The following is a 23,298-nucleotide window of genomic DNA, read 5'->3' on the forward strand; positions in this document are numbered from 1 at the left end:
TTTATATCTACTGGTATTATATTTAATAGGAATACTTCCGGGTTTTTTCTAAATGTATGTTTTAGTAGTTTTTTAAGTTCTTCATAAATCATGTTCCAATACTTACAAATGGTGGGGCAACTCCACCACATGTGTATATATGATCCCTTTTCTCCACTAACCTCCAGCACACAGACGAATCGTTTTTATACATTTTGGCAAGTTTCTCTGGTGTTTCATACCACCTGTACATCATCCTTAGTATATTCTCTTTTAGGTTATAACAGGCAGTAAATTTCATATCCTCCTTCCACAATCTTTCCCATTGTTCTACTAGGACATTATATCCGAGATCTTGGGCCCATTTTAATCATGACTGATTTTGTTTGTTCTTCCTTAAGCTCCCATTCTAACAGCAGATCATATAGGCATGAGATATATTTTCCTTTCCTCTGAATCAATTCCATCTCAAATTTTGATTTTTCATTTACAATTCCCAATTTTTTTATCTAAAATAAACCTTTGATTTATTTGGAAATATTGCAGCCTGCTTCTGCTTCTCAAGGCTGCTTCCCTTTGGAATGGAGCAAAGGACAAGGAGACTTTGTTTGTTGCCACCAGGAGCACGGAAGCCATGCACCACATAGAAGCATTTGAAGCCGAAGGACCAAGATACAGTATATCTTAAACTGAGGAGGACTGAAGATGATAGCCATGATTTCCTTTCCACCTTCAGCACTTGGTTACAACTCAAATGTATTTCAGAATTACTCTGGCATTTATGCTGATGCCAGATTCAGAGAGACTGCACAGCTAACTCATTAGTATCAGGAAATAAAACTTTTTTGTTTTTACAAGCAAGGACCCTTCTATTCAAAGAGCAGCTTTGTTAAGAAAACAAAACTCAGGGACCAGGTACCTTGTTTAGTACTGATGGAGAGTTGAAAAATACAATACGCAACATTAGAGCTGAAGTCCCAGCATGATAAGGCATTTTGGCTGCAAGTCTCTCAGAACACAGCTGTGAAAACTGCCCCCCTTGCAAACTGGCTGCACAGAAAGCATCTCTGCGATTTCAGAATGGAGTTCTTAATCAAGTAAGCCAGCCTAGGCCATTGGAGCCTCGTCTGGCTCATCAGTCTTCCCTTCCTCAGGCAGACGGCCTTGTCCATGTCCCCGGGGGGGGGGTTGCCCTCCCACCACCCTTGTAGAACATTGCATGATCCTTGGGAAGAATATATGCAGGGGGGTCTCTCTTTGGATCTGAGGAATCCTGTGTTTGTCAGTGACTCTATCAAGTGGGGGTGATCCACCTCCATTTGCCCTGCCAATCTGCTACCATCAGTGGAATTCAGTGGGTTTGAGAAGCGTTCCCTTACAGCAGGCATGTCAAACTTGCGGCCCTCCAGATGTTTTGGCCTACAACTCCCATGATCCCTAGCTAGCAGGACCAGTGGTTGGGGAAGGTGGGAATTGTAGTCCAAAACATCTGGAGGGCCGCAAGTTTGACATGCCTGCCTTACAGTATTGCAAGAATCTCCTAAGGGAACTCTTGCCAAACTCACTGAATTCCACTGACTGCAATAATCTTCTGACATTGGAAAACAAACCGATTTATTGCAGCATGATATTTTGTAGTCCAGAGTACTCGCAGATGCAAGCAGTGAGCTCGAGTCCATAAACTTATGCCACAATAAATCTACTACTCTTTAAGATGATTGTTTTCTCCGCAGTCTAACAACTCCCTGGAATATGTATCACAGCAGGCATCCCCAAACTGCGGCCCTCCAGATGTTTTGGCCTACGACTCCCATGATCCCTAGCTAACAGGACCAGTGGTTGGGGAAGATGGGAATTGTAGTCCAAAACATCTGGAGGGCCGAAGTTTGGGGATGCTTGTATCACAGCAATCTTTACAATACTTTGGTAAGTATTTGGTGGTATCTGATGAAGTGTGCATGCACACGAAAGCTCATACCAAAATAAAAACTTAGTTGGTCTTTAAGGTGCTACTGAAGGAATTTTTTTATTTTGTTTCGACTCAGACCAACACGGCTACCTACCTGTAACTAATACTTTGGTGAGTTAGGCAGACTCTCACATCAAGGGGGTGTGAGACTGTGGCTTGCATAAAGTCACCTTGTGAGTTCATAATAGTGCTGAGACTTGAAGCGGGGGGATTGCCAGCTGATAAATAATTGCTCTTATTCACTATATTACATTAGGCCTTCAACGAGCTTGAGACTTCCTCACTACAGAGTCTAACACCAGCCCAACGCAAGCCAGTACCTCTGAACATGCGTAGAGTGCCTTTCGCTAACAAAAAGCTAACTGGGCTCAGCACACAATAACCCAAACATGGACAGAATCCATCACCACATCATATACACAAATCACCTGGAAGAGCTTGCAAGGAGGACTGAGAGGGGGCCAAGAGGAGCAGAACAAAGGCAATTTATAGCTACAAACTAGTTTTGAGTATTTGCAGACTGCCTTTCTCATTGAACAGGTATTGCAGATCGGCTTTCCCCTTATCCCCAAATCACAACAGTTGGCAAAGTCACAAATCCCAAGCTTTCATTTTTACGTACATGAACCAAGTCTCATTAGACTGGGTGGCACTTACTTCTGAAAAAAATTAAAATGATCGTTTTGTAGTATAGAAACATTTTCTATGCTACTACTTTCCATGAGATTATAGGTTTATAGATCAACTTGCATGCACACGAAAGCTCATACCAAAATAAAAACTTAGTTGGTCTTTAAGGTGCTACTGAAGGAATTTTTTTTGTTTTGTTTCAACTCAGACCAACACGGCTACCTACCTGTAACTACAACTAAACCAAGGTTATGGAACTTAAAAAATAATAATCACATGTGCTCCAATTAATTTCCTCCTTTATCTAAACTCTCCCTGTTTTCTTTTCCAGTTAATTTCCATGATTCCATCCTCCTTTCCTGTGCTGGCTTCAGCCCCCCCCCCTCTTTTTTGGGGGGGGGCGCTTGGGAAACATGTCCTGTGTACCCCTGTACATAAACATCCTCATTGCCCCACCAGCCCTGCCCAGTCCAGCTTTCTCCTTCAGGGCTCAACTTGCATAGCTGCCTAGAAGGGGCAAATTAATTACTAGAAGAAAAAAATAACAAATTGAAATTGAAAAAATATGAGGAAGTAAAACATCACCGAACAGGGATGGATTCAGTACCACCAATTAAATGAAGTGTTCAGAACAGATAACAAAAAAGGTTTTGCAAGAGAAATTTCAATATTGGACAAAGAATTATTACAAAATAAGACAAAGGTAATCTCTAAAATGTATGAAACTTGACTAGAGTGGGAGGTAAAGGATGAACAAGTAAAAGAGGTAATGACTAAATGGGCAATGGACCTAGGCAAACCTATGGTGGAAATTATGGGAAGAGAATTGGAGATTTACAGCTTGTGAGGCGATAAAGGAAAATTTGTTAAAGATGTTTTATAGATGGTGTTTAACACCAAGCAAAATGTTTAAAATGTACAGTATAAACAAAATCTAAATTGTATTGGAGGCGCAATCAAGCAGCGGGGACGCTTGTTGTGGACCTGTGATAAAATCAAGAGCTTCTGGGATTTGGTATATGAAGAGTTGAAGAAAATATTTAAACAAACTGTTGTTTAAAAAAACAGAAGCTTTTCTATTGGGAATATTAGATTCAGATATCCCTAGGGAAAACACAAAAATATTCCTGTATGCAACATCAGAGGCAAGAATCCTTAATTGCCAAAAATTGGAAAAATGAGTCAGCACCAACAAAAAAAGAATGGCCAGTAAAATTATTTGATTACCTTGAGTTGGCTAGAATGACAGGTGCAGTTAGGGATCAATCTAAACAAAAATTTCAAAAGAATGGGGGAAATATAAAGATTATCTTAAAAATCAGTGCCCTCAAATTAATACCTGGACTTGTTTTGATTAACTTTTGCAAAACAAATTAAGGTGTAAAAGTCTAAAATGGAAAAGAAAAGTTGGAAAAAATGAAATGAGAAGGAAACAGCTTATTAAATATGAAAGTAGACCCACATTGAGGATGAAGGAAGTCAATTAGAAGAAAACAAGAAGCGAAATATGGTTATATGTTCATTATTTGTTTATTATTTGTATCTATATTCGTACTTGTATTTTAAAAAAGAAGAAGGGGTGAATCAAGGGCAAAGCGATCAATCAAGAGCAACAGACTGAAACAACTAGGAAAAGCCGCCCTTTCTGGCAGCGTGCACCACAGGGACCTGTTTTGCTAACTTCGGTTTGGTTTACCACCTCCTGGGGAGGAGTAAGGCAACAAGCAAGCAAAGGCTAACAGGTAGGCTCTATATCGTCATTAAGCATTAGCCAGTTTGGAGGCAGCTATCGGCAAATTCCAGAGAAAGAATGCACTGGCAGGGTGACTCAGGTGAAGACCCTGTAAGTTGCTTGAAAATCTATATTCCGGGAACTAGGAAGTTCACGTTAAACAAGGAGCCTCCCCTAGATATGTGGATACAGATGAAGGGATGCTCTTAAAATGTCAAATGCTTTTTATTGCAATGATAACAACACAAAATGCATTACAAGTGGTCAGAATCCCACCAGAGGCGGAGCTAGCTGCTCCGGCACCCGGAGTGATGCACATATTGTGCACCCGGGGGGGGGGGCTAGCCACCCGCGGCGGTCACCCCGGGGGGCACTGAGGCGATGTCAACCACCCCCCTCAGGGATGACACCCAGCACACACCCCTTCCTCCGCCACACAACACAAAAGATCACTCCACCACAACAGTGAAGTCTATGTTCATTGAAAAAGAAAAAGAAAAGAGTACAGCCTCTGGAGAAGGATTTGAAGTTGAGGGAGGTGCAGTCAGCACCCCACTTTCATGTAATAACTTGGAAAAGCTGCGTGTTGCTATTTGCCAAAAGGAACTGGAGGCAGAGAGAAGAGCCTTGGCTTTCTGATCGCAGAATTCTCCATTCACATTTAATGCCAGGGGTGGGGGCGAAGCTGCAAGTGGACATGCCAAAGGGGCACAGAAGTGTGCTAGACGTAGAATTTTCTTATTATAAATTTTAGAAAGGAAAGCATTAGATAGATTTCCACGCCTGTTTTTGTCAAAAGGCACATTCTCTTAGGGTTTTTGGGTGGGGGTCACATGCCAACTGTGGGCAGGACTAAAACTAATGGCAATGGGGGTATCACGGGGGGGGGGATGGGCAGGAGCATAGCCTCTCTCTCTCTCTCTCTCTCTCTTTCTCTCTCTCTCTCTCTTCTCTCTGAAGTTCCTGCTGCAAATATATAAAAGTGGTGGAAGTCTTAAAGCCATCTGTGATGTATAATCACTGATTCTGTATTTAAGTTTTGTGTAAGTTTTCCATTTATGAATGTTCCCCCTTCTATCTGTCCAATACGGTCTCCACTTCCTCTTTTTCTACACTAGTTATGACTAATCCTTGCCCAAAGTAAATAGTTATCTGTGGCAGAACACAGTATTGCTCTCTCCTGCACACCAACCCTTTCCTTAAAGTGGCACCTCTCTTGCTATGTAGCACAATATATTTTTGAGGAAGAATAAACCTGCTGAGGAGTCCATAAATTTGTGGCATAGTTTAATGGAGGGCTGGCTAACCTTTCCTGACCCAAGAGCTAAATTTTACCTTTGCCAGCATTGCAAGGACAGTATACCAGCAGCTGGGGTAGCCAGAAGTAGGGGGAACCACCCCCCACAAGCCAAACAAGCCCTCTCCCTTCAGCTGATCTCCACCCAATTGTGCAGCAGGCACTGGGCTCTGCCCACCCCAGCATGGCCGACTTTATTTCTTTTTCCTAGGAATGGGGCAGATTGGGTCCCTGAACTGGGGCTTAGCCACCTCTGAAGACAGTAATTCAAAGTAGTCCTGGGGACGTCTCTACAACCTTGAGCATATTTCTAATCAGCTGAATAAGAAAACGAACTTGGAAGCCTGCATACATTTTTCGGCTATGGTCTATCAACAGTATTATGATAGCCATTCTGGGCTTTCTCACTTTAGTCTCTGCTCAAGACAATGGAAATGTTATGCATTCATACTAGTATCCCTATTTGAAGAACCGTGCCTTAAGTAATGCAAGATAATTACCACATCACAGAGGCTCAGGAGTTAATAGCCAACAGCTTTTAAGAATACAAAGTTTGTCAAGGCACACTATTCCACTTCCACTTTAAGTTTAGGATCAAACCAGAGGCAACTTTTAAGCCGCCGTTTTGGAATTGCCATGCCTCTTTCCCAAAAATAGCCATGGGAGATTCCAATCTCTAGTTCTGGGGCAGGTGGAGGTGGGAAAGATCCTGTCCCCATTGCTTGCTTTCCTACTCCGAGCTGCCATCCCACCTTGTCACAAAGCTGTTTTTCCCCAAGTGAAAAATGCCAGCTTCAATAGCATGGTCTTTAATGTGCTGCAGAACTCTTGTTTTAAGTTAAACAGAATGAACCATTTCAGTTATGAACAGAATTCTCTAGGTGGAATTTGCTCAACATCACTCACCATGGCCATTGCAGTTGTAGATCCATTTCTCCCTGTTCTGAGTCAGAGTGGGAGATTTTCTCAAAGCGGACTTTTCGACAATGGCACTGGGATCCTGCCTTGGTCCTTTCTTTAGAGTTCGCGAACTTTTACGGACACTGCACACAACGATCACCACCAGCACAAGCAGCAGCAGCAGCACGATCATCCACGGCAGGTGCTCGTTGATATCAAAATGCCTGTGGGCAGCCTGCCTTGGAGAGCCTCTCTTGGGGGGGTTATAGGGAATGCTGGATTTTACACTGCCACTCATTTCCAGCGCTGGCTGTTTTTTCAGGATGGAAGGGGTATGCTTGTGATTCAAAGGCGTAGCATATCCCACAGCAGTCACATTGACAACTACAGTCTCATTCGTTGAAGTTCCACTGTAGCTGTTGGTTGGCTCCACCATGTCAACGGACACGTTTGGGGTAGAAAAATTGGAAACTGGGGCATTCACACCTAAAAAACAAAATGCAATGTTAGAAGCAAAGCAGCAGGTATAGAACCCACCCACTCTTCCTGTAGCTCTGGCCCAAATGCCCTTTAAGTATGATTCCTAGAGGGCTTACAAAGGGGATTCTCATTTATGTTATGTGAGTGCAAACAAATATACATATAACAGCATCCATAGGAAGAACTGGGTGGAAGGAGCAAGCTGAACCTCATGACCCATACATTGGTGTCAACAACAGCCCCAAATTTGTTTACCCACAACCACTTCAAATTTGGTGATGACCTGTTCCTCCAGATCAGCGGCACAGCCATGGGCACCCGCATGGCCCCACAGTATGCCAACATCTTCATGGCAGATTTAGAACAACGTTTCCTAGACTCCTACCCACTCAAACCTCTCTTGTACCTACGATACATTGACGATATTTTTATTATCTGGACACATGGACAACAGACCCTGGAAACCTTCCACCAGACATTCAGTGACTTTCACCCCACCATCAACCTAACAATGAACCAATCTATGCAAGAAATACATTTTTTGGACACTACTATAAAAATACAGGATGGACGTATAGACACCACCTTATACAGAAAACCAACTGACCGACAAACATATCTACATGCTTCTAGCTACCATCCCAAACATACCAAACAATCCATCGTATACAGCCAGGCCCTACGTTACAACCGCATCTGTTCCAACTCTACAGACAGAGAATCTCACCTAAGAGATCTACAGCAAACCTTTTTAGAACTAAAATATCCACCTGATGAAGTTAAACAACAGATCAACAGAGCCAGACTGATACCTAGAGAGAACCTGTTGCAAGACAGACCCAAAAAAGAAAATAACAGAACACCACTAGTCATCACATACAGCTCCCAAGTTAAAACAGTACAACGCATCATCAGAGATCTACAGCCTCTCCTGGACAATGACAGCTCCCTTTCTCAAGCTCTGGGAGGAAGACCTTTCATTGCCTACAGACAGCCACCCAATCTTAAACAACTCCTCACCCACAATAATACAACCACCAGACTTAACATGGACACTGGTACCAGAGCCTGCAATAAACCCAGATGCCAACTTTGCTGCCACATACACCCGGACAACATCATTACTGGCCCCAACAACATCCAACATACCATCTCAGGACTATTTAATTGCTCATCTTCTAACATTGTATATGCCATCAAATGCCAACGGTGCCCTTCAGCTCTCTATATTGGACAAACAGGCCAAACCCTACGCCAAAGGATAAATGGACATAAATCTGACATCAGGAACCATAAGACTGAAAAACCAGTAGGAGAACACTTCAATCTCCCAGGACATTCTATACAAGATCTCAAAGCAGCTGTTTTATTACAGAGAAATTTCAAGAACAGACTGGAAAGAGAAGTTGCTGAATTGGAACTCATTACCAAGCTTAAAACCATGGAGCCACCTGGGATGAATAAAGACATCGGATTCTTATCTCATTATGCATGATCAAGCTTTCTTTAGCTCCTCAGCCCTTGCTCCCCCCCCCCGGACTAATTGCAGTCATCAGCAGTCGTTAACAGCCATCTACAGGTTTACCACTCCCATCAGCCCATCACCCATTCCCACCCACCCCCACCACCCTCTGTATATATATAAGGGTCTGGCACTTCTGTTTCAAGTGTATCTGAAGAAGTGTGCATGCACACAAAAGCTCATACCAAAATAAAAACTTAGTTGGTCTTTAGGTGCTACTGAAAGAATTTTTTTATTTAGCCCCAAATTTGGTTTAATAGTGAATACGCTTCTGTTGCAAAGGGCAAGAGAGATAGTTCCAGGATGGAAGATCTGTACGTGGAAGCCTGTCCCTGAGGAGATTCTGAACAATTTTTCCCCAAACAAGTTTGCGAGCTGCTTTGATGATCTCAAAGTGGGGGGGAGGCTATAAATAAAGCCCCAAATTTAAATGTCACAGGCACAATTACGCTTTCAGTTAAGTTTTGCAATATTCAAAAATGTTTAGAAGACCAAAACTAAACAGCAATAATCAAATCAACACAGTGTAGCCATTGTTTTTTCTCTTTGTTCTAGATTAGGCATGACCAGATGTTATGGTGAAAGCCATTGATAGTTCATTACAAAGAAAAAGTGTCAGAAATGAATTAGTTTTCTAAACATGCTATGCTGAGACCAAAAGAATATCTTGTTCAAGTCCGCCCACGTCTATTTGCTTCTCCTCTTTCAGCTTGGCAGCCACGCTTTGTCAGAATGTATCGCATAGCAATGGACCAGCATCTTACTTTAACAGTCTTGATTCAGTCCCTCATATTTTTGATACAATACTTTGTATCAGATCCTATTTCAATGGCTACATCTCAGTGCTACAATGGATCCACTGAAGCCACTTTTAAGTCCCTGACTTCTTTACTCCTCTTTCTGCAGATCCTTAAATTTATTTTTTACATTTCCTGCATATTCTAAATTAACGTAAGTTATTCATTTATTCATTTATTTTAAATATATACTCTTATAAAAGTGCAGGTTCTTACAATAATCCTGCCAATGTTCTTATCTGTTTACAGTTTGTAGAAATTCAACAAACCATTTCCATTCTCAAATAGAAGAGGATGCCTCAAATAGAAGAGTATGGTTCCCCTTTATCACACACACAGCCCAACAAGATAATGACAAAAAATTACCATTAGCATACAAATCAGTATGGCTAACCTGACCCAAAAATACCCACCCACCCCACTCACACACGAAAACAAAGACCATCATAGCCAATCACAAATGAACAACCACACCCTTGGCCAACCCCAATCTCTCTCACCACCAAAAGAACACAAGCGAATAAAGGAGAGCCTACACAAACAAAGCTGACATCAAGCCCTACATATATTAAGCAAAACAGAAACATCATCACCTACTCTCACCCCCATCCACTCTCCCATTCTCTACCTCGTTTTCCTTCTTTCTTCTTAATGTCTTAACAAATAAAATTGATTTGCAAAAATTATACATGTTAAAATATGAGAGACACTGCACACACCTTTGTAATCCAAGAAATCTTTAATAAAAAACATTTTTTTTAAAAAAAAAACCCATTTCCATTCTTTTATTAGAAGTTTCTTATCATGATTTATTATTTTTCTGGTAAGTTTCTGCGAAACTGATCAGTAGCTTATTAATACTAAGATTAGCTGTTCCTACATTATGTCAGCTAGAAAGTTAACAAAAATACATTCTATCCCCTCAATACAACAGTTTATGTATTGAAAAGGGCTGGAGGTATCTGATTAACACTGGAAATATTCCAATTGCATGTCAATCCAATTTTTAGTTCACTCCAAAGAAATAGCTTATATAGACTTAGATCATAAAATTATTCCAATTATGATTTTTACGCTACAGCAAACATTTGGAATAATGGTGTTTTGATCCATAACAGTGAATGGACATTGAGTACAAACTGATTCCACAACCCCTGCTATGCAAGGGCTTCTAAGGTTGCAGTTTTGATTGTATCCAAAGGAGGGATGCCCACCTGTGTGTCCATGGAGGCGTCTACATAACAATATATAAATTCCAAAACAAAATGGAACAAGCCACCATTCAAATCAGCACCTGCTCTCCTGACTGCTGCAAAGCAACAGAATCGTGAACAGGACGGTGCTAGTCTGAAGTGTTTGGGATAAAAGAAGTTCTTATTTGATATAATCCTAGGCATATCTACCCAGAAGTCCCACCAAGTTCCATGAGAGTCCCTGTGAGGGTTGCAAGCATAGGAGGGTTATAAGATAAAATGCCTCTCCCATCTTCATGGCTTCAGACTGCTCAGAAAAGTCCTGGCATGGTATGCTAAACACAGAACCCCCACGAGGGCAGAAACAGATGCTGACCAGTGTGGAGCCAACCCAAGAGACAATTGCACTGTTTAGGAGCTGGGTGAAGGGTGTCTAATACCATGTAATGTATCAGCTGGAGGTGCCTCTGTACAGCAGGCATTCCAAAATGCAGCTAATGTCTTACCAGCTCCTTTCTCAGAAAACCACAAAAAAAAATCGAAAGAATTTCAATTCTAAAGGAAAAGTGATACAGAGAAAAAAGGGGGGAAGTGAGGGGATGGGGGAACAACAAAAATGTGTATAATAAAAATATATATAAATGTATACAAAAATGTAACATACTATACTTCTTGCCCAATCTTGCATGCCCTAGCTACAGATGTTTGGCAATGTTGTACACTTACCTTTGGGGGGGAAAGTAGAAGGAACTTTGTAATGTTCTTCTCCCTCTTCCGGTCGTGACAAAAGCCCAGCTCCAGGCAGAAAAGCTGGTGAAAGTCCACAAATGTTGTCTCTCTCTTTTGTCCCTGGTTTGATCACAACCATGTTTGCTTGTGAGCAGTCAGTGAATGTTTTGCATCTCAGCACGCTAGAAGGCACATCAGAGAAGCTGCCACGAGGGCAAGGTTTACACTTGACATCTTCCGTTTCAGTTCCTTTCTTTTTTAGGCCCCACCCAACACGGCACACGGAGTAAGGTTTGCAAGCATCACCGTCTTGAAATTTACCAGGTGGACAGATGCACTCACGGTCCGTCAAAGCAGTGCAAGGGGTTTTCTCAACCGTCGGCGGCTCACACAGCTTTTTACATGGATGGCAGCTCTCTATCCCATTTTCATGCTTTGTGAATGTTCCACTGGCGCATGGGCTGCACTCTCTTAAGCTGGTTGCTGTGCAGTGCTTAGACACATAGGTTCCTGCGGGACATTTGTCACAAGTCAGCTTTGTGTTAGTGGCATGATCCAAGTGGCTGTAGGTGCCAGAATAAAGTCTTATGGCATTCTGTTCGGGTGTCAGCTTTGACTGCGCAGCAGTGGTGCCAAGGAACATAAATCCCTGAAACACAGACATAAAGGTAAGTTAGCTACAGACCAGAAGGCAGCTAACAGCAAACCATATCAGCTTTACTCTATTTAGGTAACTGCATTTGAAAGACATGCTTGGCTCTCTTGCCTGGAAGAGTTTTGGCCCATCTACCAATCCATGAGCCAAAGTTTACTGCCCTGATCTCTAGGCAGGTCATCAGCTTCTGAAGGGAGAAATACGCAAGCTGCTAAAAAGCTGTCAACAAAATGTCTTCTAATGGCACTTTAAAGATTTTCCATAGCATCCTGACAGACAAGTATAGACTCTGTGGAGTTCTCTCTTACAGGCAGCAGTAACCCATTCCCCTCTGAATTGCCTTTTGGAAAGCCTCTGGCAGAGAGGACGGGCAGAAGACTCTCTGAGGAAAAGCTGCCTTTGGCCCTTTGAGCTGCCCCCACCCCAGGAACTGTTGTTCTCCTCCTGTAGCCCTAAAACAGAGGACTTTGAAAAGGAAAAGAGCCTCTCCAAGTGTCCTCATCTGCCAGAGAACATTAAGCAGCCAATGGAAAAAGGATCCAGGAAGTTACAGGCCTGTTAGCATAACTTCTGGGTAAATTGGTGAAAGGATCATTCAGTTCTGTGACAGGGTCAACAAACACATGGAAAGGAATGATCCAATAGAGCGGAAAGACACAGTATACATACTTGGACTTTCAAAAAGTGTTAGATAACGTTTCTCAGCAAAGACACATGGGGTTTCCATTATATCTTCCCAAATAAGTTTCGGCACAAAAATAATTTCAGCCCTAAATACTAAACTACCACAACTGCCTGTGAAATTTAAAACCTACAAGTTTATGAAACAAAAGGCCACAGGGCTGTTCACATCCTAGCAGCTACGCAACTGCACTGGAGATTTCCCAGAGATTTAAGAGTAGAATTTTTATACCAACAATGGAAGGTCATTTTGTTGCTTTTGTCATCAAGGCCCAATAAAGATGTGATGTACTTATGGCTCATAGATGGGGAGTGGCCCAGGGTTAATATTCTGCCAGTATTAACCCTGATTAATGGTTGCCCAGACATGGCATCTCAGGCAGGGCAGGAAAGTCCGGGGAAACCCACTGAGACGGAAATGTAATAAGGAGCCCTTGATGAAGTAGTGTTACAAAAGCTTTTCAACAGCAGAAAGGAACATAGGAAGCGGCCTTATAACATTTCCTCTTCTCTCCCCAGTACAAAATGCTTCCACCCCAGATATTCACTTCATCCTGCCCCACAGATGGCCTGCCTTCTTCACCTTGTTCTCCAGTAACAACCAACAACCACAACCCCTTAAGAGTCTTTTCTGCAGCCACTCCTTCTCCCAAGGGCCTGAGTTGAGTGGGCTTGCTCACAGCAGCAAGGATATCTTTTAGGCAGCTTGGGAAGGTGGGGCCAACCACTGGGATCAACCTCAAATGGTCCTGGGATCCACCACTCAATCCCAGGAGATGTTCTGCCCACCCCTTGAGTACAGATTGCTGCACTAGGGTAGGAGAAACCTGGGCTCAATTCCCCTGCTAAGCCAGTTAAGTTCACTTTTGGACTTTGAAGGTCTGCCACTGGAGAGGCCCATGGCATGGCAGACAGGCTAGCACAATGGCTGGCCCTGCAAACCGCCAGGCACACTCCTTTTATACCTGCTCCAAAGTGGCAGGGGAAGCTCCTCCCTGAACACCCCACTAGCTTAATGAAAAGGGAAATTTACTCAAAGCCGGCCACCCCTGCATCAACTACAATCTCACTCTGACGGAAAACGTAGGTAAGCACAATCACAACCATGGCTGGATTGGCGGGTTCCTGGGGGTGGTTGCAGTGGGAGTGCTTGCCATTTCCCCATCATTTTTTTGCTTTTCAGCTTGGGTGTGTGTGTCCCCCCCCTCTTCCCAGAATGAGCACACAATGGATGCAGTACCACCAGCGCACTCATCCTTCACTTCTGCAAAACCATGGATTTGTTTACAGGTAGGTAGCCGTGTTGGTCTGGATCGAAGTAAAATAAAAAAATTCCTTCAGTAGCACCTTAAAGACCAACTAAGTTTTTATTTTGGTATGAGCTTTCGTGTGCATGCACACTTCTTCAGATACAGTGAAATGGAAGTTTCCAGGCACTTATGTAGAGAAGGGGTGGGGAGGGGTGGGGATGGGGAGGGGGGATCACCCAGAAGGGTGGTGGAAATGGGTGATTGACTGACTGATAGCTGTTGATGACCGCAAACGACTGCAAATGGTTTTGCATGAAAAAGCAAGGGTTGAGATGGCTGAAGATCGCTTATCATGTATAATGAGATAAGAACCCGATATCTCTGTTCAAACCAGGTCCCTCCATGGTTTTGAGCTTGGTGATAAGTTGCAATTCAGCAACTTCTCTTTCCAGTCTATTTCTGAAATTCTTTTGTAGTAAGACAGCTACTTTGAGATCTTGTATAGAATGTCCTGGGAGATTGAAGTGTTCTCCTACTGGTTTTTCTGTCTTCTGGTTCCTGATGTCAGATTTATGTCCATTTATCCTTTGGCGTAGGGTTTGGCCTGTTTGTCCAATATAGAGAGCTGAAGGGCACTGTTGGCATTTGATGGCATACACAATGTTAGAGGATGAGCAATTAAATAGTCCTGAGATGGTATGTTGGATGTTGTTGGGGCCAGTAATGGTGTTGTCTGGGTGTATGTGGCAGCAAAGTTGGCATCTGGGTTTATTGCAGGCTCTGGTACCAGTGTCCATGTTAAGTCTGGTGGTTGTATTATTGTGGGTGAGGAGTTGTTTAAGATTGGGTGGCTGTCTGTAGGCAATGAAAGGTCTTCCTCCCAGAGCTTGAGAAAGGGAGCTGTCATTGTCCAGGAGAGGCTGTAGATCTCTGATGATGCGTTGTACTGTTTTAGCTTGGGAGCTGTATGTGATGACTAGTGGTGTTCTGTTATTTTCTTTTTTGGGTCTGTCTTGCAGCAGGTTCTCTCTAGGTATCTGTCTGGCTCTGTTGATCTGTTGTTTAACTTCATCAGGTGGATATTTTAGTTCTAAAAAGGTTTGCTGTAGATCTCTTAGGTGAGATTCTCTGTCTGTAGAGTTGGAACAGATGCGGTTGTAACGTAAGGCCTGGCTGTATACGATGGATTGTTTGGTATGTTTGGGATGGTAGCTAGAAGCATGTAGATATGTTTGTCGGTCAGTTGGTTTTCTGTATAAGGTGGTGTCTATACGTCCATCCTGTATTTTTATAGTAGTGTCCAAAAAATGTATTTCTTGCATAGATTGGTTCATTGTTAGGTTGATGGTGGGGTGAAAGTCATTGAATGTCTGGTGGAAGGTTTCCAGGGTCTGTTGTCCATGTGTCCAGATAATAAAAATATCGTCAATGTATCGCAGGTACAGGAGAGGTTTGAGTGGGTAGGAGTTAAGGAAACGTTGTTCTAAATCTGCCATGAAGATGTTGGCATACTGTGGGGCCATGCGGGTGCCCATGGCTGTGCCGCTGATCTGGAGGAACAGGTCATCACCAAATTTGAAGTGGTTGTGGGTAAGGACAAAGTGGCAGAGTTTGGTAGCAAAGTCCGCTGTGGTTTTATCTGAAATGGTGTTCCTTATGGCTTGTAAACCATCATTGTGTGGGATGTTGGTATATAGAGATTCCACATCCATAGTGGCTAGTATAGTATTGTTAGGAAGATTGTTCAAATATTGTATTTTCCTCAGAAAATCTGTGGTGTCACGTACGTAGCTGGGAGCACTGATAGCATATGGTTTCAGAACAGAGTCCATATAGCCGGAAACACCCACTGTAATGGTGCCAATACCTGAGATGATGGGGCGTCCTGGGTTTCCTGGTTTGTGTATTTTGGGTAGAAGATAGAAAGTTCCTGGCCGAGGTTCCGCTGGTGTGTTTGTGAGGATCTGTTCTTGGATGTGTAGGGGTAGCTCCTTAATAATCTTGTTCAGTTCTTTTTTGTATGCTTGTGTGGGGTCTGAGTCCAATTTCATGTAAAAGGCAGTATTGGAAAGTTGTCTGTGGGCCTCTTGGATGTAATCAGTTTTGTTCATGATGACGACAGCTCCACCCTTGTCTGCCTCTTTAATTATAATGTCTGGGTTGTTCCTGAGATTTTCTATGGCTCTCCTTTCAGCATGGTTTAGATTTTGTTGTAAGCGATGGTGTTTTCTGGTCACATCCGTTTGGATTCTGTGGCGGAAGCATTCGATGTACAGATCTAGTGTGGTATTGCGTCCATCAGGAGGGGTCCATGTGGAGTCCCTTTTTGTGTAACTTCTTTTCGGTGGTAGTTGGTGGTCAATGTTCTGTTCATTGATGCGTTTGGAGGGTGATGGTTGTTCCCCAGTAAGTTGAGAGGTGTTGTGTTGTGGGGATGTAGTTTGTTCTACTTTGTCTTGTTCTTGTGTGTGATGAAAATACTCCTTCAGGCGTAAACGGCGGAAAAATGCTTCCAGGTCCCCGCAGAACTGAATCATGTGTTGGGATTTGGCAGGGCAGAATGATAGTCCCCGTGAAAGGACGGATTCCTCAGCTGGGCTGAGTGTTTGCTGTGAAAGATTGACAATGTTGTTGATCTTGTTTTGATTGGTGGCCTGTAGGTTGGAAAGGTTGCAGAGTTTTTTATTTTTCTGGTTCTTCAGTAACTCCAGTTGAGAGTGGTAAATGGTTTGTTTTTCCTTGTGGAACTTCTGCCAGGCCGGGTGATTCCTGATGGAGTTCTCCAGTGCAGAGAGTTCCTCCTTTATTAACTTCTGTTTGGAATACAGAACGCTGATAAGATGTTTCAGCAGTTTCTTAGATAAAGTGTGGCATAGTTTTCTGGCATATTCTGTGGGATAAGTTGATTGAAGAGGGTTCTTAATTCTAAGACCCTTAGGTACAATGTCCAGGTTTTTGCATTTAGATAGAAAGAGGATGTCAGTTTGTACCTGGGCAAGTTTCTTGGTGAGGTTGATGGACTTCCATTTCATGCGGCTCAATGTGGTGCCTTCCATAGTTCTGGTTACAGGTAGGTAGCCGTGTTGGTCTGGATCGAAGTAAAATAAAAAAATTCCTTCAGTAGCACCTTAAAGACCAACTAAGTTTTTATTTTGGTATGAGCTTTCGTGTGCATGCACACTTCTTCAGATACAGTGAAATGGAAGTTTCCAGGCACTTATGTAGAGAAGGGGTGGGGAGGGGTGGGGATGGGGAGGGGGGATCACCCAGAAGGGTGGTGGAAATGGGTGATTGACTGACTGATAGCTGTTGATGACCGCAAACGACTGCAAATGGTTTTGCATGAAAAAGCAAGGGTTGAGATGGCTGAAGATCGCTTATCATGTATAATGAGATAAGAACCCGATATCTCTGTTCAAACCAGGTCCCTCCATGGTTTTGAGCTTGGTGATAAGTTGCAATTCAGCAACTTCTCTTTCCAGTCTATTTCTGAAATTCTTTTGTAGTAAGACAGCTACTTTGAGATCTTGTATAGAATGTCCTGGGAGATTGAAGTGTTCTCCTACTGGTTTTTCTGTCTTCTGGTTCCTGATGTCAGATTTATGTCCATTTATCCTTTGGCGTAGGGTTTGGCCTGTTTGTCCAATATAGAGAGGTGAAGGGCACTGTTGGCATTTGATGGCATACACAATGTTAGAGGATGAGCAATTAAATAGTCCTGAGATGGTATGTTGGATGTTGTTGGGGCCAGTAATGGTGTTGTCTGGGTGTATGTGGCAGCAAAGTTGGCATCTGGGTTTATTGCAGGCTCTGGTACCAGTGTCCATGTTAAGTCTGGTGGTTGTATTATTGTGGGTGAGGAGTTGTTTAAGATTGGGTGGCTGTCTGTAGGCAATGAAAGGTCTTCCTCCCAGAGCTTGAGAAAGGGAGCTGTCATTGTCCAGGAGAGGCTGTAGATCTCTGATGATGCGTTGTACTGTTTTAGCTTGGGAGCTGTATGTGATGACTAGTGGTGTTCTGTTATTTTCTTTTTTGGGTCTGTCTTGCAGCAGGTTCTCTCTAGGTATCTGTCTGGCTCTGTTGATCTGTTGTTTAACTTCATCAGGTGGATATTTTAGTTCTAAAAAGGTTTGCTGTAGATCTCTTAGGTGAGATTCTCTGTCTGTAGAGTTGGAACAGATGCGGTTGTAACGTAAGGCCTGGCTGTATACGATGGATTGTTTGGTATGTTTGGGATGGTAGCTAGAAGCATGTAGATATGTTTGTCGGTCAGTTGGTTTTCTGTATAAGGTGGTGTCTATACGTCCATCCTGTATTTTTATAGTAGTGTCCAAAAAATGTATTTCTTGCATAGATTGGTTCATTGTTAGGTTGATGGTGGGGTGAAAGTCATTGAATGTCTGGTGGAAGGTTTCCAGGGTCTGTTGTCCATGTGTCCAGATAATAAAAATATCGTCAATGTATCGCAGGTACAGGAGAGGTTTGAGTGGGTAGGAGTTAAGGAAACGTTGTTCTAAATCTGCCATGAAGATGTTGGCATACTGTGGGGCCATGCGGGTGCCCATGGCTGTGCCGCTGATCTGGAGGAACAGGTCATCACCAAATTTGAAGTGGTTGTGGGTAAGGACAAAGTGGATTTGTTGTTGTTGTTTCCTTTTAAGACTCATGCTGGAGATTTTGGCAACCAGATTGTTTTTAAAGAATGGGTAATAAATCTATGCCCCAGCATCTATCACAATAAAATAGTCATTTTTCTATGCACACAAGATTAAAATGAATGATAGCGTGGTGGCAAGAACCACGCAAAGGATAAATTGGACTTCAGAAAGGCTCTGCCTGTGAAATTAACCCCACCCAGTGGACCAGAATGTGGTCTAAACCCCCCTTTAAATCCATATCAGCAAAAAGGAAAGAACTCAATCTGAAAATCATCTACAGGTGGTACCTAACACCGCGGAAACTAGCGATAATACACCCAGGAACCTCATCAAAATGCTGGAGAGGATGCACCTCAGCAGGCACATATTTCCACATGTGGTGGGAGTGCCCCCAAATCCAACGATTCTGGACAACAACCATAAGAGAAATAGGTAAAATAACCCAACAAACATTAGAATTTACCCCAGAATTGGCCTTGCTAAACATCTTCCAGGACAATAATGCCCACCTGCACCACAAAGAACTCATAACCCACTTGCTCTCCGCAACCAGAAGCACCATAACCAGACACTGGAAAGACCTGTCAGGAGTAAGCATGGACCAATGGTACCAAACAGTATGGGAAACAGCCCTATTAGAAAAATTAACCAATAAGTTGAAACTGACATGGGGACAAACAGAAGAAGACGGCTTCACCCCGGTATGGTTCCCCTTTATCACATACACAGCCCAACAAGACAATGACAAAAATCCACCAACAGCATATGAATCAATATGGTTAACCTGACCCAAAACACTCACCCACCCCACTCTCACACAAAACAAAGGCCATCACAGCCAACCACAAAGGAGCAACCATATCCTAGGCAAACCCCAACATCTCTCACCATCAAAAGAAAACAAATGAACAGTAGAGAACCTACACGAGCGACACTGACAGAACCCCCCCACCTATTAAGCAAAATAGAAACATTGTCACCCCACCCCACCCTCCCCCCATCTACCTTCCTTACCCTCTCCTCACCAATGTCTCAACAAATGAAACTGATATATAAAAATGCTAAGAGAGACATTGCACATATCCTTGTAAACCAAGAAAACCCTTAATAACAATTATTTTTAAAAAAGAAAGGTTCTGCCTGTTGGTCAGGAAAACCCCGAGAAGATTGTTCGCTATTTTTTTACAAAGCTTTTGTACAAAAGGTGTATCCTGATGGCAGTTTCAATTCTTTTTGCTGGACTATTTGAACACAATCAAAATATGCACAAGTTGTACACACACATTACAGAGGGATTCAGTTGCAAAGATATACATGTGAAACCCCAAACACTTATGCTTTCAATGTACCCAGAAAAAATATCATTCCAAGTTGTGTGGTGGCTAGGAGAGCCCTGGGTTCAAATCCCCACTCTGCCAAGACACAGTCTATGTGATAGTCACATTCTGTCAGTCCAGCCTATTTTACAGGGTTTTGAGGAAGATATAATGGGGTGTGTGGAAAGAACCCTGCATGCTGCTGCCTTGAGTTCCTTGAAGGAAAGGTGGGATATAAATTAGGTTACTAAACATGAAAGTGTTCTGCTATAACAGTACTAAACAGGGTCAGAATAAATCCAGTTCCTTGGCACCTGGACTTTGTGGTCAACAAGCGATCTTTAAGGGGTGCTGCATTTGAGGGCTCTGCCCACTGGCTGCTCCCACCTCAGCCAAAACGTGGAGAAGGTCCTCTTTTACCTACTTTACTCCAATGCCAACCCCAGCAGAAGCTTCCCAACGGTACTTCCAGCTGCCTGCATTATGTTCCCTTATGCGCAGGAGCAAATCGGGGAGATGGATTAGCATGAAGATTCCCAACTCCAGGTGTTCCTTCCTTTTGCTGCTGAGAAGGAAGGAAGGAGGAGCCCTTGGCTTCCTTGGCTCCGCTTGCCGCAAGAGCGCAGCTGCCTCCGCCTCGCCGGGTCCCCGGCCTCTTTCCCACCCTCGGGGAGATGGCCGCCGCCCCTCGCTCCATCTTTCTCCGCTGCCGCCCCCCTCCAGGCCCGGAGTCCGCCCCGGGAACAGGCCCGGCCACTCGGGCAGGATGCGTCCCTCGCGGGCGGACCGCAGTCTTGGCCCCGGAGCCCCGCGGAGCGAGCGCGTCCACTTCCCCGGCTGCTCGGCGAGGCACCCCGCAGCCAGGGTTGCCTTGAGGCAAGGGCCCGCCCTGGTTCCCAGCCGGGAGGCGGCCTCTGACCATGTGCAGAGCGCCTCTCCATCCCCAGAGGCCCTCGCTGGTCGGGGGCTGCTCCGCGTCGCCTCCGCCCTCGCCCTGCCCTGCCCGACTCACCGCGACGAGGCTGGCGACGAAGGCGGCTCCGGGGGCGCCCATGGCTGGCGGCGGCGGCGGGAGGGGGCCGGCGGTCCTCTAGGGGTCCATGGAGGCTAGCAGAGCCTCCGGCGCCGCATGGCCCGCGGAGGGAGCGCGCTCGGGGGGTCGGGCAGCGAGGGCGCGGCGCCTCAGCGAGAGGCCGCCTCCGGGGCGACGAAGGGCGGCGGCGGCGGCGGGGCAGGAGGGGCCGCCGGGCGGCGCAGGGGCGGCGGCAACGGGAGCGGGGCTGGCGTGGGCTGCGGGCGCGGCCGGCTTCCCATAGCGACCCAGCAGAGGCCACGGACGCCTAGCTCCTGCGCGACTCCCTGCCTGCTGCTCTGCGCCGGCGGCTGCTGCGAAGGAGGAGGAGGAGGAGGAACGGGCGGAGAGCAGCGAGAGAGGGAGGGGCTCCGGCCGCTTCTCTCCCCTCCCCCATGACGTCACTCCGCGAGAAGCCCTGCCCGGCGCCTCTGACGCAGCACAATCGCGTTCCTGTGTCGTCATGGGCCGAAACTGGCCCGCAAGGGGGGGGGCGCGGCTCGGGGCTTCCTTCCCGGATGCCTGGGATCTGGCCCCAAAGTCATCTCCGTGAGAAAAGAGGCGGGCGGAGCATCCCGAGAGAAACCTTCCGCCTGAGGCTGCGGGAGAGCAAGAGCCGGACCCCCCCCCCCTGCCCGACTCTCCACGGGGAAGCTGCTTACTCTTACATGGCAATCCATGGCTCTTCTTTGCCACGATAAAGTGACCATGAAATGTGTTCAGTTGCCTTTCCAGATCTATGGGAAGAATCTCATACCGTCAGAATTCTATGGAGGGAGCAAGAGGGGGAGGGGGGAGCAAAATGGGGGGACGTAGGAGTAGGATCGGGATAGTTTTTGGCGCAAAAATCTTGTGCCCCCTTTTGACTTCCTAAAACAGGTGTTTTTGAAACAAAATAAAAAAATCCTTCCAGTAGCACCTTAGAGACTAACTAAGTTTGTCATAGGTATGAGCTTTCGTGTGCATGCACACTTCTTCAGATACACTGAAACAGAAGTCACCAGATCCCTACATATAGTGAGAGGGTGGAGGTGGGGGTATTACTCAGAAGGGTGGTGGGAATGGGGGATTGGCTGGTAGGAGTGGTAAAGCTGTTGATGACTGTTAACGTGTTTTTCTTTCGGCTTGCTTTCGGGCTTATTTGAATGTTTCTCTTAAAGCCTATTGTTCATTGCTCAAAGTCTTGCTGTTTTTCCGAAATGGGAGATTGCTTCACACCTACAATATTTTATTGTCTATTGAGGAAAGGTGGTACATGTTCTAAGTTGCTGTTGATAAGATTATCCGAAACTGTAAGCAGTCTGTAAAAAGCTTATTATTTCGAATTTGGAACTGTAGTTAATTTAAAGAGAGCAGTCAATGCAACTTATTGCTTAAGGCAGTGGTTCCCAATTAGAGGTTCAGGGATCCCGCAGCCCCATCTCTTGCCTCCCCCAACTAATTTTTTGCCATCTTTGATTTTTCGATGTATTGGCCAAAATTGGTTTTGAAATCACACCATGATAACGATTTTGACCCGGCAATACGCAGCAATATATCTCTCCTTGTGAGAGGGAGAGCAAGGCAGCCAATGTCGAGGCACCGCTGATATCAAACGATGATCTCAGCCTTAATGCTGCTGATCTGAGCTGCCTTCCCTGAAGCTGAGGGAGCCTGCAGCCTTCCCTCACGGTGAGGGAAAACAGGGCAGCTGGTTGCCCTCACTTCAGTCAGCAGGAAAACAACAGCAGCCACCATGGAGGACGTAGATCTTCGCTGGCTGCCCCACTGACTTGAGGTACCCCCACCCCCTCCCACTCAAACCATGCAGTGGGGGTGACTCCGCTTCCTCTTCTCCCCCCACCCATCTAATCTCTGTGACTGCTCCTTCCCTCATCCCCACACCTGATCTCCAATTTCAGACATTGTGATATATTGGAATATCGCAATGTTTAGTTGCTAATACATCACAATGTTGAAAACCAGATATCAAGTGGCCCTTGTCTGTTTTGTTTTTTAGTACAGTGGTACCTTGGTTCTCAAACTTAATCCGTTCTGGAAGTCCATTCCCAAACCAAAGCGTTCCAAAACCAAGGCACACTTTCCCATAGAAAGTAATGCAAAATGATTAATCCGTTCCAGACTTTTAACAACAACCTCTAAAACAGCAATTTAACATGAATTTTACTATCTAATGAGACCATTGATCCATAAAATGAAAGCAATAATCAATGTACTGTAAGGGGTTGCGGCACTCATCTCACTTTATTGGCCATGGGAGCCGGTGAACCAGAGCAGCACACGGAAACACTGTTTACCTTCCCGCCGAAAGGTATCTACTTGCACTTTGACATGCTTTTGAATTGCTTGGTTGGCAGGAGCAGGGACCAAGCAACGGGAGCTCACCCCGTCATGGGGATTCGAACCACCGACCTTCTGATCGGCAAGCCCTGGGCTCT

General features: G+C 44.7%; 1 protein-coding gene across 2 annotated transcripts in view; it reads right to left on the reverse strand.

Moving 5' to 3' along the window:
- Positions 1 to 21,410, reverse strand: part of TNFRSF21 (TNF receptor superfamily member 21) — a 38,569-nt gene extending 17,159 nt beyond the window's left edge. The window contains exons 1-3 of one of the 2 annotated variants that reach the window (XM_035110335.3): positions 20,801 to 21,410; positions 11,226 to 11,877; positions 6,514 to 6,993 (exon numbers count right to left, since the gene is read on the reverse strand). In XM_035110335.3, the coding sequence (XP_034966226.1) occupies positions 6,514 to 6,993; positions 11,226 to 11,877; positions 20,801 to 20,842 (1,174 nt within the window). In that variant the 5' untranslated portion in view covers positions 20,843 to 21,410. Of the gene's footprint in view, positions 1 to 6,513; positions 6,994 to 11,225; positions 11,878 to 20,212 lie in introns of both variants that reach the window. The other variant, XM_088667102.1, reaches the window with a different exon arrangement.
- Between the last annotated feature and the right edge of the window lie 1,888 nt (positions 21,411 to 23,298).

The sequence above is a fragment of the Zootoca vivipara genome, chromosome 3, assembly GCF_965207765.1.
Source record: "Zootoca vivipara chromosome 3, rZooViv2.hap1.1, whole genome shotgun sequence".
Taxonomy (NCBI): domain Eukaryota; kingdom Metazoa; phylum Chordata; class Lepidosauria; order Squamata; family Lacertidae; genus Zootoca; species Zootoca vivipara.